Here is a 19,239-nt window from a genome sequence, read left to right on the forward strand (position 1 = left end):
GCAGAGAAAAGGTTTTGTTGAAGAACTCTGTGTGAAAAGTGTGAAAGCAATCAATAACACATAACTCTATGTAGTCTCCATACTCCTTAGAGTAGTAGATTTCAGAGAAAAGGGTCAGAAATATATGGAGACACAATGTGTCATGGCAGAGAACGTTAAATTTCATGCAGATTTTTAGGAATGGCCTGAGCATTTCAGACAGGCATTTCTGTCTACGGAAAGATGAGTGTCCCATTCACAGCTGGTGATTGAGGTGCCATGCCACCAGTGCAGGTAAGCTGCAAACTGAGTGAGCAGAACGTGCCCCACTGATCCCAGAAATGAGCTGTACTTCCTGCTGTCCATGGAAGTGTCAGAAAAGCAGACCAAGAGGGTTCCTGCATCCTTGACTTGACTTTGAGCTTTAAAGCAGAAGGAAAATACTGAGGGAGGAGGTCAATGTCCTCAGACAGATGAGATGAGAGGCTGGGGGAGGGATGGGGGAGCTTTTTGAGTTCCAGCAGTGGAGCCTCAGCTTGTCAGCACTCTCAATACATGTGGCTGCAGTCAGCTGCTGAGCATCTCTGTGCTCTGAGAAAATCCAGGGAGATGGGGAATGTCCTTACCTTGGTCAGGGGCCTTCCACCCTGGCAGCAGCAAGGCTGACCCTTCACAGCAGGACCAGCCCGAAGGTTCTGCAGGTCTATGGGTGACCCAAGGGACAACTGAAGGACTGCCAGAAGCAACTGACACCAACAGTCAACCAAGAACCTCTGCCCCCGATTTTGTAACAGAGCCCTACAAGCTGAGAATCGCTGTGGCCCCCGTGCAGCACCCAGCACTGGGTCTGGCTGACCCTCATCCCGTGCAGCCTGCCCAGGTACCTCTGCAGAGCCTTCCCAGCCTCCTGCAGATGCACAGCGCTGGCACAAATCGGTGTCACAGCCCAGTGGGGCACTCGGCACCCTCAGCCATGGTCGTTGCTAACGGTATCAGACACGATGGGCCTTGCCCAGCTCTGGAAGGACAGCCACTTTTGGGTGACACCTTTTCCATGATAATAACATGTTCTTTGATAAGCATATGAGCAGCCAAACCCTGTTCCCCTCCAGTGCTCAGTAACTGGGGTTTTATGAACTGGTTCACCCTTTCAGAATTTCAGAACTTTAATACTCATTGTCTTGCCTGCCACCCCACAGTCAAGCCCTTCAGGAAACAGAGTTTTCAATTTCATGCTGCTTTTATTGCCCCTCCTCCTCCTCCTGCTGATTTATCCCAAGGCAGGAAGATGCCTAATTCCTCTTCCTAAGCATCTCTGAAATCAAATGCAGTGGAGGTTGGAAAAGGCCTGGTAGCCAAATGGGAGAGGCCCTCTGTTAAAAATTCCTCTACACATCAGCACCAACTTTTGCTGTAAGAGAGCACTGAAATTCCTGGGGTCTTGGGATATTACTAACACTGATATTGCAGATCAGTGCAGAGCAAAGAGCTCATCGGCTCAGACAGCTGTGGATCTCCTCCCATTAAAACCAGCAGGTGGTGAATGTATGGGAATGCGTTGCTTTCCAAATTTTGTAAAATATCACTAAATATAAATGCCTCCTCTGGAATGTGGCCATTGAGAAAAGATGTTGGACTCTAGGTTGGTTGTGCTGCAGCAGAGAGGAAAATTCAATTACTAGTTTATCAGGGAAAAAATCCAGTTAGAAAGAAGGAAAGAGAAGCAAATGGAGCAGGAAGTCAATTTTCCAGTAAGCAAAAGCATTCAGAGGCATTCAATTTTCCTTGTTCTGATTCCACATGATGTTTGTCAATGTTTTGATTTTCTAGATATAAACAAATCACATAGTCCTTTCTGTTTACATGTTTTTCTTAGATTTTTTTTTTCTCCTCTTAAATTTCCTGTCCTTCAGGATGATATACTGGTATATTTTACACAAAATAAATACATCATGGGTAAAATTGTACATATCTTTTTCAACCAGACTTGGAAATCTGGGCAGTTTACTGGGACCACCTGTGCTACCAACAGTTTTTTTCCCCTATCTAGATTTATTTTGTGGCTAAAACATTAGGAGAGCTAAAAGGAGCTTTCCCTTGAAAAGGAGGTTCCATGCTGGAAATTCTCATTGTGCCTGTTGGTATTTCACTTTATCCCTAGTGAGTTCTAAGGCCCCAGCTCTGAGCAGTATCCATGTCTTTAATACAGGACTTTCCAGGCAGCTATTTAGATTACTTTAAATTTGAAGCTCTTTCACTATGAAATACGAGTGAAAACCTTAAGTCCTTTTTGCAGAGTATTTCCTAGAAAAGTCACAGCCCATTGTAATTCAGATGAGGTGTTCAGTGTGTCTCAGATGTAGCCCAGCACAATTCAATTTGTTCTGCACCAAAAAAAGGGGGCTTGAAGGATCTTCTGGCAAGAGGTGAATGTGAGAGATAGGAAGCTCTGGTTGAACAGCATGAAGGAAAGATTAATGCCATCAAACTTTTAGCAGAGGGTTTTGATTACTGCTTTTAAGAAATACACAGGACTGTGGTTTATCCTAGCAAATTTTACTGGCTATTGTGGTTCGATTTACAGCTACACTGACTTAAAGTTTTCTTCATTAGTTGCTGTGTGGATCTCCTGTTCTGCACTGTATTGTATGGCTGTTTTCACCAGTCCTCCTTCCCTTGGGTTATGGGGGGAAAAAGTAAATCCCCCAAAAATAAATTGAAGCAGACTGAGGGGAGAAGTTGCATTTTAACTTGTGAGGGGAAAAAACTTGACTTCGAGGAGACTGAGGGGGCCCCTCATGTCCGTCTGCTGCTTCCTCATGAGGGGAAGCAGAGGGGCAGCTCCGAGCTCTGCTCTCTGTGACCAGGAACAGGACTTGGGGAATGGCCTGAAGTTGTGTCAGAGGAGGTTTAGGCTGGAGATCAGGGAAAGGTTCTTCCCCCAGAGGGTGTCGGGCACTGCCCAGGCTCCCCAGGGAATGGTCACGGCCCCAAGGCTGCCAGAGCTCCGGGAGCGTTTGGACACCGCTCTCAGGGATGCACAGGGTGGGATTGTTGGGGTGTCTGGGCAGCGATTGTCGGGGTGTCTGTGCAGGGCCAGGACACGTTTCCCACCCGGGATATTCCCAGCTCAGGGCTCCACAGCAGCGCTCAGAGACAGCGCCCGGGGCGCCTGCGCTCTTCCCGGGGCAGAGCGGCCCCGCGGGGCTCCGTGAGGGCGGCGCTGCCGCGTTCGCCCGTGCGGGGCCGGGCCCGAGCCGGCCGCCGTCGCGCCGGGCGGGGCCGCGGGAGGAGCGCGGCGGGGCCGGGATGGCGGCGCGGGCCGGGCGGTGCTGCCGGGCCGGGCTGAGCGGCGGGGCTCTGCTGTCCCAGGCTCTGCTGTCCCAGGCTCTGCTGTCCCGGGCCGCCGGCGGGGCCCCGGGCACGCCTCTCTGGGGACGCGCCGCTTTTTCGTCGGCGCCCGCGGTGAGCGGCAGGGAAGGGCCGCAGCCTCGGGAAGGTGAGCGCGGCGTTCCCGGGGCGGTCGGGCTGCACCGCCGGCATGGCGGGACGCACGGCGGGCAGGGCTGCACCGAGCGGAGCCTGTGTTAGGTTGTTCCCAAGGGGAATTTCATCGCTGTGTGTACTCCTGGGAAGCTTTTGGTGTCGTGCCTGGCCAGTGCCAGTGGGAGCGGTGGGTCTGGGTTTTCCCGGCCTTTTCCCGGTGGGCATCTGGAGCACGGCAGGTCGCTGAAAGCGCCTCTGAGTGATGTTACGGTGATGCTGTAGTAGCTAAAGGTGTCATGTCCTAGCCTGAAATTACAGACGTTTGTAACAGGAATAGTGAAGTTGTTGTGACGTGTGGCTGTATGTGAAAACACCACGAAAAAGGTAGGTCGAGGGATAAAGATGTTATCTGAATGTTATCTCTTGCACCACCCTGAACAGATGTATCGTTCGGTTTAAGATTTTAATAGCAAGAAAAGGATGAAGAGACATAAAGTTCTCAGATAAGGGGAACAAATAACATGTGAAATCCACAAGTTTTTATGGGATAGGGTTGTAAGACGAATGATATAAAAAAGAAACCAAACATCCCTTCTTAAATCCCAGTCATTGCTTTATGCTAAATATGTACAGTCGATGGAAACTCTGAATTCAAACCAGGCTTTTGAAGATAAATGTCATCAGGTTCACCTTTGTATGTCTGAGGCCACATTATATTCTGGTATTTGTTTTGGGCAGTGGGGTTTGGAAGTGTTTTAGAGTTTGAGGAGGAGGAGGAAATGAGGGCAGACAGGCATGCAAAGATCAGTATTTAGTTTGAAAATCCACTGGTATTTGGTGATTTAATGCATCCCTAGGGAGCCCTCACCACAGCTCCAGGTGAAATCAGTGAGCTATAGAGCCAGGAGAATCCCAGACCTGAAATGGATTAAACCCTTTCACTTCCCATTCCACTTTCTCTGGAAGTGCCCAGGGAGCAGGATCAAGGTGTTCCCCACCCCCGGTTCTAGAAGAGGAACAATCCAATGTCTGAACTGTTCATGCAGAGGTTAGTTGTGCTGCAGAGTGGCACAGAAGAGAGGGTGAAGCTGTGCTGTCAGAAGGAAAGGATGGAGCCATGGCACTCTACTTTTGGAAATTGGAACTCTTAAGTTTATTCTTGTGCTGCTGGTGGAGAGTGGTTTGTGACTACTGTGTGGGAAAGAGGAAAGGGAGCGTAGGAATGAAGGCAGAAATGTTCTTCATTTTTGTTCTTCATTTTTGTCCTCCAAGTTCTTTTCCATCTTATCTTTTACAAAGTTAATTGGTAATCTTCAGTATTGGGTATCTGATCTTCCCCTTCTTCCATGTAAAGATTGAGGATTATTTCTGGATATTGTCACAAAACTACAAAAACTCTACAGAATTATGCTACATTTTTGCTTCCAAAACTATAGAATAATTTATTTTAAAAATATGTTTTTGTTAATCTCTTTTGTTTTTCCTTCTTTCAGGCTCAGTAAGGAGAAGAGGCAGGACACCACAGTTTGTAAGATCAGTAAGTACTGAAACTTACAGGTAGCTCAGGTGTTTGGGAAAGTTTTCTAAGCTGTGTGTTGTGTCAGTTTGCCCAGCAGCCCCTTCTGCAGTCAAATCCTGGTGAAACAATCCCCTGGGACCATTCCAGGCCAGCACCACCTTCTGTAACCTTTTCAGTTTGTGTTATCAAAAATATAACACTAAGCTGATGTTTAACTTGCACTGACACCAGGGAGTGCAGGTCTGAAAAGTAACTTAAAGTTGCATTTCCCAGACATGTCAATGCTGTTTTCAGATTGAGTTTACAGGATTTGTGGTGCTTGCTTTCTGGCATAAAGCTTTTCTTTTTCTAAGAGCGTTTGACTGAAAGGATGGTCAGTTTTTGGAGGGTATGAGCTATTTCTGCAATGTACTGATACTTTGTCTCTGCACTGGAATTTCCATGGCAAGAAATTTCAGCATTATTAATTATGAACTGTTCCACACCTACAGAATTCCAGAATTTTAGAACTCATTGTCTTGTCCCTCACCACATGTTCAGGCCCTTTAGGAAATAGAGTTTGCAACTCTGTACTGGTTTGATTCCCCCTCCTGATTTATCCCAAGGCAGGAAGATGGCAAGTTCTTCTTCCTAAGCATCTCTGCCATCAAATGCAATGGAAGATTGGGAAAGGCCTGGCAGCTAACATGAGAAAGGCTCTCTGCTAAAAATTCCTCTACAAATCATCACTAACTTTGGCTGTAAAGGTGTCTGGAAATGTCCAGCTGTGGGAATTGGTTCTTGAAATCATTGTTTGATCCTGCCTTGTGTTATATCCCATGTATCTCCTGTCCCACTTGTCCCCCTTTCCCTCGATCAGGCTGCACCTCCCAGGACAGAGAGGATGGCTGTGGACCAGGACTGGAGCAGTGTGTACCCAACAGCAGCTGCCTTCAAACCTGCCTCTGTGCCTCTCCCAATCAGAATGGGCTACCCAGTGAAGAGAGGAGTGCCTCCACCAAAAGAAGGCAACCTAGAGCTTATCAAGGTAAAACATGTGCCATGGCTGGGGGGTCACTTTTAAAGTCACTGTTCACTAAGGCTGCACTGCTTTGATTGGAATATTTGTCTTGGAGACTGCTTTCTGCTATTAAGTCTTATAATCCTCTCAAGTTTCCAAGTGGTAACAAATATAAAGTTAATTAACAAGTGAATGATATCAGGAGACTTTTTAGGGTGATCATGCCTGTGACTTTTGTCACAGAGTTAAGCCTTTCCCTAAATCAGACTTGAGAAGAGTCTGCTTAAATGAATATTTCCTTAAGCATGTTATACTGCCTTAGCAAATGTGAGAAGTGTAATCAGATTTCAGTAATGCTCATTTACATCTGATCAGGCAAAAAGCTCTTCTTTTGGTAACTCTTAATGTGTCTGTTTCAGATCCCAAATTTTTTGCATCTTACTCCTCCTGCAATTAAGAAGCACTGTGCAGCTCTTAAAGGTGAGACGAGGGGTTGAGGTTTTTTGATTTTTTTTTTTTTTTTTTTTTGTTTTTTTTTGTTTTGTTTGTTTAGTTGGTTGTTTTTTTCTTTTTAAACCATCTCTGTAAGTTTTCAGACAAAGCAAGCTGTAACTGTGTGTGATGGAGGTGAGGCATGGTACACTTGTGGAGCTGGTTATTCAGCGGGCTGTGGCTGGTACTGTCTGCTTTCCTGCGGCTGCCAGGAGTCATCCAGGTGGTAGCAGATAAGTCTCAAGAGGTTGTCAGCACAAGAGTAAGACTGAAATGTTACTTTTGCACGAGACCTTGCTTGAGCTGATGAGTTGGTAGTTCAGTGCTTTCCAGAAGGTGAGTGAAGAAAGTGACTCAGTTCTCCGAGAACTCTGTGATTGAAGAGGCTTCAGTCAGTAGCCATTATGGGCTGCATTTAATGACCAAAGAGCTATTAATATGAGACCCTCTGTTAGAGCAGGGTCTGCTGGGGAGATACAGGAGCTACTGGAGACCAGGAGCATCCTTCCACCCAGCAAACCTGTGAGGGAACCTGAAAGGAAGCCTGTTTTGTGATGAGGGTGGTGAGACACTGGAAGAGCTTGCCCAGTGAACCTGTGGATACCCCATCCTGGAAGTGTTCAAGCTCAAGTTGGGCAGGGCTTTGAGCAGCTGGATCTAGTAAAAAGTCCCCAAAGCAGGAGGGTCACTTCCAACCCAAACCATTCAATGATCCTGTTTGGCACTTGTGAGGCTGCATCTGCAGTGCTGTGTCCCTTTTTGGGGAAGCCAGTACAAAGACAGACAAGGCAATACAGGAGCAAGTCTAGCAGAAACACTGCTGTTAGCTAAATGAGCATGGTTTCTAAGACTAGTACTTTTAAAAACATATATTGCAATTCATTTGAAAGAACAAAAAAAAACCCAGCCAAATACACCAGAGGTACAGGTATATAACAGACAGATATTAATTAGAGTGTTTTTCTCTTTATTGTACAGATTTCTGCACTGAATGGCCAAGTGCTCTGGACAGTGATGAGAAATGTGAACAGCATTTTCCCATTGAAGTTGAAACAGTAGATTATGTTTCTTCAGGGACTTCTATTAGGAATCCCAAAGCAAGAGTGGTGACCTTAAGAGTAAGTAGTAGTTTTGGTAAACAGCCTTTGAGTCAAACCCCTAAATGCTTGGCTTTCTTTTCCAAACATGCAAGTGTGGTCTTCTGTAAGGAAATGAGAGAAATGGAGGGAATTCAAACTCACACACGAGTGAGTATGTCTGTGTGTTCCTGACCAAATCTGTCCATTCATATTCACTGGCCTTGGGACTTGTAAGGCATTGTGGGGATACTATGCAGGTATAAATTGTTTGAATACTCACATTATTCTTGTCTTATTTTAAGACTTCAGTGTGATACAATCTGAAGAAATTCTGCAAATTATGAATTTCCACACCTGCAGAATTCTAGAATTTTAGAACTCATTGTCTTGTCCCCCACCACATGTTCAGGCCCTTTAAAGTTTGCAACTCTGTACTGGTTTGATTCCCCCTCCTGATTTATCCCAAGGCAGGAAGATGGCAAATTCTTCTTCCTAAGCATCTCTGCCATCAAATGCAGTGGAAGATTGGGAAAGGCTTGGCAGCTAATTTGGGAAAGGCTCTCTGCTAAAAATTCCTCTACAAATCAGCACTAAATCAGTTTTTTAAACCATCTCTGGAAGTTACACTGTGCAGGTATAAATTGCTTCCTGAATATGCATCCTGAATAGCTCTCCTTGATAGAAGATCTACCTGTCTCAAGTACTTCCAGAGTTCAGAGTTTGGGTTTTCCAAGGAGTTAAAGTTGTTTTCTCCTTTTCTTGAAGGTTAAACTTTCTAACCTGAATTTGGATGACCATGCAAAGAAGAAGCTCATTAAGCTCGTGGGAGAGAGGTACTGTCAGGAGACAGATGTGCTCACAATTACAACAGACAGGTGAGCTGCCAGAAGGACACAAAAATATTGTAGCAATGCCCACAGATGAGAAAGGACTGGGTGTCTTCCACTAATACCAGTTATTGTCATGGTGAATTATTATAATTTAAGGCTAAAATGGGAATTAAGTAACACTACTCCTGCTATTAACTGTTAAAAACACCTTTTAAAAGAGTTCAGACTTAATGTATGTTGGATTCCACTTTGGCACGGGGGCAAAGAAGTTTCTGATGTCTCCAGAAGATGTGTAAACCCTTGGATATTGTATGTTTTCCTGCTGCCTTGCAGCTGCCCATTCTCCTGTGTTCTTATTACTCAAGCCTCCATGAAGTTATTCTTGGTTGTGTGAAATTGAGAAGTACACAGGAATCAACCACTCATTTCCTAAGATTCCCTGCATTACACAGTAGAAAGTTTGATGGTAAGTTTTAACCTTTTGTTCAGAAAAATGTTTCTGCATTTCCAGGTGTCCCCTAAGAAGGCAGAACTATGATTATGGCATGCACCTGCTCACAGTTCTGTACCATGAATCCTGGGTAAGCAATTGTGCATGGACTCTCTAAATGTGCTCTCTGTTATATTTTAAAGTAAATGACCTTACAATTCTATTCTCTTCCAACTCACTTTTCTTCAAATTCAACCAAGAGAACATTTTGCAGGATTCCAAACTCCTGTCTGTTAATTAGAATATGTCTTTTCCTGGGTTGCAGTAAACTGGCTGTCATTTGGAAGTGTTCTTCTTAAATGCTCTCTCACATATCTTGTCTCAAGCTGACTGCTTTTCTGAGCTCCCTCTTGCTCAGAAAAGGGGCAGCCTTCCCACTTGCTGACTATAGATGTTCCTTTCACACGGAATTCCTCACACTTGTCTGCTGTATTTTTGTGGTGGTGTTGGTGCCCTTCAACAATTTTACAGGCATTTTTTACAGAAAACAAGTGAGCAAATTGTTGTTGTTGGAAATCCATGGTTAATGTTTTGGATGACAGAACTTTGTTCAAATGTCCCATGTGACTATCCCATTGTTTGAGACAGACAAAGCCTTCACCATCTCCATATGTCACTCTTACAGAAGTGGTACCTTATCCACTGCTAAAGCTCATACTTACTGTTTTCAGTTGTTCCAGAGTGGGAAATGTCTGTATTTAGCATTTTTTATGAATTGTTCTTGATTTTGATCACTGCAGTGCTGATGTTAAGAAAAGCCTAAGGAGGATGAGATATATTTCCCTTTCAGTGGCAGTAGCCTTGAAGGATAATTTTGTAATTGTAGAGTGTATCAAATTAAATTGGTGGTGAAAGATAACATTTGCTGTAGATTTCAAGTACACGTGGATGTTTTTCTCCCCAACAGCATCACATTGGATTACAGATGTTAAATTAATGGCAGACTAGTTTCCAGTATTAAGCAATGACAAGAGAGCTAGACAGTGCTCACTGTAATAACTTCAGACAAACACCACGGCTGTGCTGGGCTCCAGCTTTAATTAGTGCTGGCAGACAGGGCTATGCAATATTGATATGGGAGTGTGTATTGAATATGCACAAGTCTCTTGCACTTTTATTACCTTTCATTCTCCACGTTAATATTTGATGAGTTTGTCAATCAGTTGTAATTGTCTTTGATTCCCATGAAAAATTAATGGTTTCCTGAGACATGGGATTTTATTTTGTGTGACATGTTTTATTTTGTGGCATGGTTTTATTCCCCCTGATCAGGGATAATGCCTTTTAATAACTTGCTGAAAGATAGTTTGGATCCATTTTGTAAACCATGAGCAAACAGTGTGTGGTTTATTTTCATTTACATGAACTTCAATATTGGAGGGGGATGGACAGGGCCTGGCCTTCCATTTAGGCAGTAACATCAGTCCTGTTTGCAGAACTAATTGTAGGATTTGATGACTTTCCCAGCAGAGTAGTGCCACACTGTTAATGCATGTGGCTGGTGGAATTGAATCAAAAGATGAGGGCAGTGTTCCATTCCTGCTGAGTGAAGGAAAGCTGGATCCATGTAACTTCTGCCCTCAAGCCTGAAAACTTTGCCCATGATCTCTTAAAATGTGGCAGAACTCCTGTGATTTATGCTAATAACTGGTTTACTGCATTTTGTCAACTGGAAGCATGCATAGGGGGAAATGTTATATGCAGATATACATCAGGAAATGGAATTTCAAGTGTAATTATGTTTTAGTTGCCAGGAATACATCATCCTTTTATTACAGTTAGAAATGCAGTATCAGACCCATGAGTTCACTTATTTTAAAACAGTCTTAAAAATCTTCAAAACCTAAAAATGTTCATTTATTTTCTCATTCTAAAATACTTGGAGATGTTTTGCTTCCTCTTTACTAGTTGTCTGCTTATTAATCAGATATTTGTGTTTTACTAGCTTTCAGAATATATTAATTAGATGGCTGATTTGGTCCAATTAGTAAGAATTTAATTTCTCTTCTTTGGACTTCTTCTGTACTTCTTTCAAATTATCCCCCAGGACTGTGCCTGGATTGAATTAATCAGTGAAAGAGTGAGCTATATTGATGGATTATTAATCAGCGGCTTCACCAGTTGCATTTTTGCTGCCTTCAAATGCTGGTACTGCTTGAATGCTGTAACATCACTCCAAACCTGGCTATGTGTTTATGGTACAAGTGGTTTTTAAAGAGTTAGAGTTTGCTGCCCTCGAGTGGTTGAAAGGATCATGGATGGATTTCTTCTCATAGCTTGGATTAATCAAGTATATATCACTCAAAAGTCCAATTCTGTCAGGAGTTGAAAGCAGGAATGGGAAGCAAATGCAGCACAAAGTCAATTTTCCAGTAATGAAAAACATTAGGAGTAATTCAATTTTTATTGCTCCAATTCCATGTGGTGTTTCAATGTACACAGGATGAGGGAGAGTGAAGGATCTTGATTCAGCCTTGCTAAGCTGAGATCTTAAAAGATCACTAAAAAGTTGTCCTGGATTTTCTATTCTCCACTGCTTCTTACAGTAAGAAACAGAAAGGTGAGGGAAGGATAAAAATGAAGAATGGGCAGACAGCATGGAACTGGAGGCTTAATTAAAATTTATCAACCCTGCAGCTGTACAGCTTGATTGAATTTCAGAGGAATTACTTTTGCATTTCTTTGTAGAGCTTTCAGTGGCGAGGCACTGGTGAGATGCAGTGTCTGTGTTTGCATACTGAATGGGTATTTTTACCTGACCACTGATGATAACACTCAAATCCATCATACAGCTTTTCTTTAGGCTTCATCTTCATTGTTTTTCAACTACAGTCATTTTAAGCCATTCCAAATAAACATCATTTTTACCACTTCAGGTTGTGCCAGTAATACTTTGTAACAGCAGAATTTTGCAGTTTCATAGTGGGAGTTGGAGTTTACCTTGTAATTCAGCCTAAAATATGTGGAAAAGATATGAGTGGACTGTTGAAACCTTAAGCAGGTCTCTGGCTTCTTAGGATTCCAAAGTTCATGCAATTTTCCAGAGCCAGACACTAAACTTGAGAGCATCATTAATTATGAGAGCATCATTAATTATGGGATCATCTCTTATGTAGTATTAGTCTTTGGGGCAGAGTTCTGTTTTTTTTTTCTCTGCTTCTTCTCCTTTTGTGTTACATGTTTGTACCTCACTGGAATTTTTATCCTCATAGTTTCTCTTGATTTTCCCTTGACCCTCTAGAGGTCCTACCTGTCCTGTGCCATTGCAGTGTCCTAGAAAATACAGTTCTACTTATTCAGAAGAATGGATTTTAACTTATTCCACATCACCAAGCAGTTACAATTTCTGTATCCAATCTCATATCATGCAAATAGGTTTTGCCTTTCTACAAACTTCTGTTGATATTTCTGAGTTGTTAATTAAATAGTACAGGTCAAAATGTATTATATCCAAAGAGATAAGCACATAGTTGTTTTGGCAACTCCTCTTAGGATTGAAGGTTCCCAGTAACTTGGAAAATGTTAGCATAGCTGTCATTTATTAGTTGAAAATCTAAGATTATTGTACCACACAGAGCATCTTTTATTTCAGTGCAATACAAAGATACAGGTGTATTTATTCCAGGCTATACAGAGTTAGAAATTCAACTTGGCATTTAAGGAACTTTGCTTCCCCTCAAAAATAATCCTTTTAAAGTACCTGGTCTTTGCTACACAGCATTAAATATTTAACTGTTCAGAGCATTGACAAGAATATTAACCAACAAGAGTCATACTTTTAATCTTGCCCTCAAGATTTCTGTGTGCCACTAGAGAAATTTTAGTTCAAATGTTTTTCCCAAAAGGAAGATCAGGGAACTGAAAATGTTAAGCCTCTGTATCACTGCAGCAACAAAACTGTGCAAGTTACACAGGCAGAAAAAACCCCAAGCACATTGATGGTGAAATGTCTGCTTAAGAGATCCCAAATTTTTTCCTTTTTTCTGCACTTTAAGGTACCATATAAAGTGAAGCCTTTTATTAATGGCTTACATGTAAAAAGCAACTTCACTGTCCAAAGTCTATTTCAGCATTCATACTCTTTCAGAATTCAGATTAAGCACTGTAAAGGCTTGTAAATCTCCCAAAATACTGGCTTAAACTGTAGCATAAAACATTTTCTTAGAAACAAATCCTTATTATGTTTATGGCATGGAAAAAATAATTCTTTATCTTTGCATTAGGAAGTGAAAAAATAGCCTTTTATGCATCTTTAGTCATAGGTTTAGATCTTTGACTTTATATGGAAAATTGTTTTCTGGTGTTTTGGTTTGGGGTTTTTTGATTCTTATTGTAAGTTTTTTAAGAGGAAAAGGTTGAAAGTATAAGCTGAGTGCATCTTTAGCCAAGCTGCATAATACTGAGATTCTGTCTTATGTGTGATAGAATGAGGAAACCATTTTTAGTGAATTCTTGTTTTTAACCTGGTTCACAAAGTGGGGATTCTAGGAAAACATTACACAATATCACACTCGGATTCCACTTCTCACAGTTTTATTCTCACTTTTAAGCCCGCAGTTTTTAACATGTTCACTAACATGTTAAATCTGCAAGAGACAAAAATAACTCAGCTGATAAAATTTGAGTGATAAAGACCTAATTTTTGAACTTTATTTAATTGTCCTTAATAGTTTTATTCATAACACTTTAAACTGAGACTGCAGCACATGTAACATTTGCACTGTTCAGGCTTCATGGTGCTTGTCTACCTAGAGTGTGTTTCCAATTGCCTGTATAATTCTACAGTGACTTTTCTCTTGCAGTAAATTCTGTTGAAAAGATATCAAAGTTTCACTGGATACAGTTTGCAAAAACTAATGGATTTGGAAATCTCCCCCTACTGTCAAATCCCTTCCTGCCTTCCCCCTCACCTCCCACCACACAGTCAAGATTTTAGTTTAAAATCCATGTTGACAACATCATTCTGCTGGGAAAGATTCCAAGAAAGAAATACTCAACAGTTGCTTTAAAATCTTACTTTGTAATGCTCACAAGAGGTAGACAAATCTTAATCTGTTTTATCAGCATGCATCTCCAGAATCCTGTGAGTAGTTGTGTACAGAGAAGGATATTCCTGAAGAGATAAATGTAATACTGTCATTAGTCCTTGTTGTCTCTGCTGTGACTTAGAGGTGTTTAAAAGCCTCACAGGGATCTTTTGTTTGAACTTCAGACATGAGTTTGGTCCAGGGAGTGACCAGCAGTGATACCCATATTCCCTTATCCCTGAGAAACCCTATCCCTGTGAGAGAGGCTTTGGCTTGGAAATTCTGTTGGAGTTCAGGGGAAAAAATGTCTTGGATAGCCACTGCAGATAACTAGGGGATGTGTAAAGCAGGATGATGCTGTTGATTTAAAACTCTAAATCTCCACCCTGGATTGCAGGGTTTGTCAAGCAGACAAGGAACAGTTCACTGGGCCCACTTGTTCCATTAATGTTTCAGCAGTACAGGGCTACAGGATGTCCTTTTGTTCCTGTTTTTCCCCTCCAGAAACTGAGTGAGGTCCTTTTACTTCTGTGCTTTATTGTGTCCAGGGTTTAATGTCAGTCATATGAACCTCTGAGCAGTGTGAATTGCTGCTTCTGACTAAACATTTGGACTCAGACTCAAAAGACAAGAGATGCCATTTACCAGGTGCAGGACACAGCAGTTGGGAAACTGTTTTAAATTCAGATAGAGGCATGCAAGCACACAAGAGTTGCAGGGTGAAAAAAAATCTTGCTTAATTAAAGGTTATTGAATACTGGTTTGGTTTGTCTGCAGCAGCCTTGATGCTTAGTGGAAAGAATAACCTTTAAACAAACAAATGAAAAACAATACCAGCACACACACCCCACCTTACCTCCTTGCCAGAAAAGAAAAAACAAACAAAACATACCCTGAACAACAACAAAAAAAACTCTCTTCCCCTGACTTGCAACATGTTTTTTTCGTTCTGAAGAGCACAGCTAAAAATTTACTGAAGAGTCCTTTTTGGCAAGTGATTTTAGAAAAGGCAAAATCAGTGTGATGTAAAGGCTTTACTATAAGGTTTCTTTGAATATATTTCCAGAGAAATGCAAGTTTTATTTAGGCATGATTTTATAACAATTGTAAGAAAAACATGAATAGTAAAACTAAACCCAAAATACTTTAAATTGTAATTCTTACATAGGTGAGGTAATATAAAGAAATGACATATTGGTTACATCAGTAAAGTACTAAATAATTATAAATACTCAAACATACAGCCTGCAATATATAAAAATGCAAATATATCACTGAAGCATCTGTATTTATCAAAGTACAATAAAAAATAGCAAGTTACAACATTTGAAATATTCCTTAAAGATTCTTTCGAGGCCTGCTGGAGAGATGTTGAAAGACAGAATTGATACAGAACAAGTGTATTTATGGGCACTGGGATGGTGTCTGCTGTCAGTGCCCTACTTATGATCCTGTCTAATTTTGCAGCACTGATTGGGTAATGATCAGCACCTTGTGGATAGAGATTCTCTTGAGCAATGTATTTTGCAGGAAGAAGAAATGGATTTGTTGGTGGTGCTTTCCTTCATGAATCACATCATGGGTTACTCGTTACTGTCTCACTTTCCCCCCACCAGCCAGTGCAGCCAGACCAGAACCCTGTGCTAGGGACATAGTTCTGCTTCCAGAACTGCAGTGTTGAGGGCTCTTTAAAATTACTACTCTGCAAGGTTTTTAGTTACTCATTATGTACAGTCTATAAGCTTTTCCTCCCACTCTGACTCAGCCAGTTGTATCTGCCTGATACAGAAAGAACCTGATGAGTGGGAGAAAGGAGTTCATCCTGCTCATACAGGCTTGAGTTACAAGGAGGAAATACCTTCCACCATGAATGCAGTTTTTATTTAAAGGGAATTGCTATGAGAGATCAATTTCCTCAAATTATCGTTGCTTTATTTCACTCTTGGGTAGTTTGTAAGGTTGTGCATTTTCTTTCAGAAAACTGAGAAGTGGGAGAGTGAGAAGTCTGAGGAAGACATGGAAGAGTATATCTGGGAAAACAGTCGCTCTCAGAAAAATGCCTTGGACACACTGCTTCGAATAAAAGCTTCAGAGAATGTCAATAATGTCACTAAGGAGGAGCTGCTGGCATCTGAAGTGGTTAAGAATTACAGAAACTCAGTCATTGCGCTTAAAAATGAAGGTGAAACAGAAAGTAACATATCTCAGTACAAGGAATCAGTGAAGAAACTACTGAATATACAAGCATGAGAAGAGCAGATTTGCAGGTACACCTGATCATTACAGACATGTTCAACCACTGTGTTAGTATTTCTGATGATATGGATGTATAATTATTCAGAACTTGGGCCAAAAAATGAAACTTGACTATGAGTTAAGTCCTGTCCATGAATCTTGTCTTTTGAATAAAGTATGTTTGGATCCATACTGGTAACTTGAATGTTTTATTCTGTGTTTTGTTATAGCATGATCAGTTCAATCCTCTTCTTAATCACATTCTGATTCCTCACACTTTTTTGGGCATTTAACCTAGAGCAACAATGTCAAAACTAATGAAATTAGTTAATACTTCTAGTTCCATTCATTAAAAGTCTGAAAATTAGGAGCTCTAAATGCTTTTCAAATGCCATTCAGATGTTTGCCTGTGTGTAAAATGAGGATAATGTTGCCTAAGAGTCTGACTTGGAGAGGTGTTGAAGCACTCTGGACAGTTGAGTTTCTCAGTTATTGTGAGGCAAAACAAATATCCTATGTAAAAGCACCTGTCTCTAAAATAAGGGAGTAAAATAAGGTGGAAAGTGGGATGGTAGTAGGAAGGTGAACCAGTAGTTGTTGAGAAGATCCCAGGGTACCTGGGACGGGAAGAATGATGAGAGTTGGTGAGGTGGGTTTGTAACTAAATAGAAATGGACTGAGCCTTGTTACCCTCAGGCTGCTGACTCTCTATTGAATGCACCCAGGCTTTTAAAGGAAAGAAAAAAGGTTGTAGCATCCTATGTAGCACAGAGAAAGGATTATATGGAAAGAAATTCATTTAAAACTCTGGAATCACAATTTGATTGCCTTCTCACAATTAAGAAAAAAACTCCTACCAAACCTTGAAAGGACATAAATAAATCTTACTTTTATTCTACCTTCCTGGTAGAATAAAAGGAAGATTTCAATTTAGAGAGAAAGTCATTCTCTAGAAGGGGCAGAGGGGGTTAAGGATTCTGCATACCTATAAAAGAGCTGCCCATGCCAGCAGCTCTTTGAGCAGAAGCAGTGTAAGAAAAAAGACATTGAAAGCTGAGGGGAATTGATTCCTGCAGCATTCTGTGTGCTGGACTCACTCCCTGCTAGGATTTCTCACTGTGTGCTCTGTGTGTACATACAGCCAAGGAGTGCATCTGTTCTCACTGCCAAAACACTGTCAGTTTAGGAAGGATTCTTCTTAGGTCAGGATTGTTTTCATATGGTGAGAGACAGAGTTTAATGCAGCATTTTAATTCCTATGAGAATTTGCCAGAGCTGTACTAAGACAGAAAATGTTTCTCCTGTAATCCCAATTTTGCACTGATGGACCTGGTTCTTTAGTATTCCTTCCTTTTGGATGTGGATTAATGTAAAATTTTAGCAGAAGCCTAATATGGGGAAAGTTTCCGCTGTTATCAGGTTGCTCCTTTATCCAGGGACAATGAGGGTAATGTTTTAAATTCCCATTTGAAATGGGAACATCTGGGTAATTCCAAATCTTCTCTGAACAGCCATGAAACCAAAACAACGGAGGAAATAAGTGCAGTTTGACTCAAGAGAATGGGGCCTGAAGTTGTGCCTGGCTCTGTTCCAGAGGCAGTTTGGTTCTAGTATGTGCACAGGAGAAATGTTTCCTTAATTAGCTCTGTCAGTGCCTGCACAAGGGCTGCCCTAGGAGCCAGCCTGGGCAGCCAGTGGTGTGTACAAGGCTGGCAGGAGCGAGGCCCTGAAATGTCTTAAGAAACCTCTTAAGTTTGCTTTTCTCCACAAAGCTGTCCTTCTGTACTCAGGACATGTGAGCACCTGAGAAAATCCTCTGCAGCAGAGGACATCCCAGTTTTCCTTTGCTTTTCACAGAATGGACCTAAGCAGAACTCTGGAAGTCATGGCTGAAACAACAATCTGACCTTATCAATAATAATGTCTGGTAGAAAGAACAGCATAGGAAGGGAAACTGACTTTTTCATTAGCTTCACAGCTAATTGATGGAAAACCTAAAATGCACAGGCTTCTCCATCTCTCTCAGAAGTGTTCAAACCTAACTTACATACATCCTATAAATGTTTCAAGTAACACAGGCAGGATTTAAGGTGACTGTCTCCTGAGCACCAAGTGTCTCTCCCAAAAACAGATGATGCCTACTGGCCAAGAGCAATTTTGGGATAAAACTCAAACATACACTTGTGATTACTGTACAGAACTTGTGTAATGCAGTGGGCAGGACAAAAGGCAGCTTGGATGCTATTTTGAGCTCTTGGATGTTCCTCTCTGCTTTTCTGCTTCTCCCTCTAAACTGTTTGTGTTTGAAGGTGACTATTTCTCTGTGACTGTGCAGAATACCTGGAACACTGGGATCTTAACCCCTGTGGGAGCCTTCCCAATCTCAAGGATGTAAAATACAGCACATATTTTTAAGAAGTAAACTACACATCTCTATTTTACTGTATAATACTTCTGCATCATCCATCTCTCTGGAAGCCTGTGCTGAAGTTTAAAAACTGAAGAGTTAGAGATTAGGAGACTAACAGGTCAAAGCAGCCCTGCAGCACAATAATAAACACATCTTTAGCATTTATTAATGTCTCATGTACATTACAATGTAAATGAGGTGTGCATCCTTCTGTGCACAACTGTGGGACCTTTCCTTTTATCCCCCATATAAACATTCCTGAGAATGGACATTTTTTCCCCCTGTTTTCAGGCATAATGATGCTGCAAGCACAAGGAAGGGATTAAGGGGCAGTTGCCTAAAAAGGGATGTGCTGTCTGCACAAATCATCTTGCTACCCATTTCTTGCTTTCCCTCATACCTAAAATGTATTTATTTATTTACTTTCTTGTGGCTCTCTTAGTCTATCATGAAATAGCTCTGCTATTGGGCTTCATATAACCCTTTTTCTGCCAATTTTTTTTCCTCTCTCTGTCAACAAACCCAGAAATCTCTTCAGAACATAATCTTGCTTTGATCATTCCCTGCTGTCCCAGAAGCATTTGCTTGTGGGACAGATAGTATTTTTGATTTTGTCTCCTATATCTTTTTCTGGTAAGAATTGAGGTAGGTCCCAGTTGCATGATATGATTCTTCTCCAGAACATCATATTG

General features: G+C 41.6%; 1 protein-coding gene across 1 annotated transcript; it reads left to right on the forward strand.

Moving 5' to 3' along the window:
- The first annotated feature begins 3,250 nt into the window (after nucleotides 1–3,250).
- MRPS35 (mitochondrial ribosomal protein S35) lies at nucleotides 3,251–16,336 on the forward strand. The gene is made up of 8 exons (XM_071422334.1): nucleotides 3,251–3,478; nucleotides 4,959–5,002; nucleotides 5,844–6,011; nucleotides 6,404–6,464; nucleotides 7,455–7,594; nucleotides 8,321–8,430; nucleotides 8,897–8,966; nucleotides 15,880–16,336. Exons 1-8 carry the CDS (start codon nucleotides 3,289–3,291, stop codon nucleotides 16,150–16,152), a joined length of 1,056 nt encoding a protein of 351 aa, XP_071278435.1. The 5' UTR covers nucleotides 3,251–3,288; the 3' UTR covers nucleotides 16,153–16,336.
- The last annotated feature ends 2,903 nt before the right edge of the window (nucleotides 16,337–19,239 follow it).

This window comes from Agelaius tricolor, unplaced genomic scaffold, assembly GCF_023055355.1.
Source record: "Agelaius tricolor isolate 1412-34295 unplaced genomic scaffold, bAgeTri1.0.p SCAF_3, whole genome shotgun sequence".
NCBI classification, from domain to species: Eukaryota; Metazoa; Chordata; class Aves; order Passeriformes; family Icteridae; genus Agelaius; species Agelaius tricolor.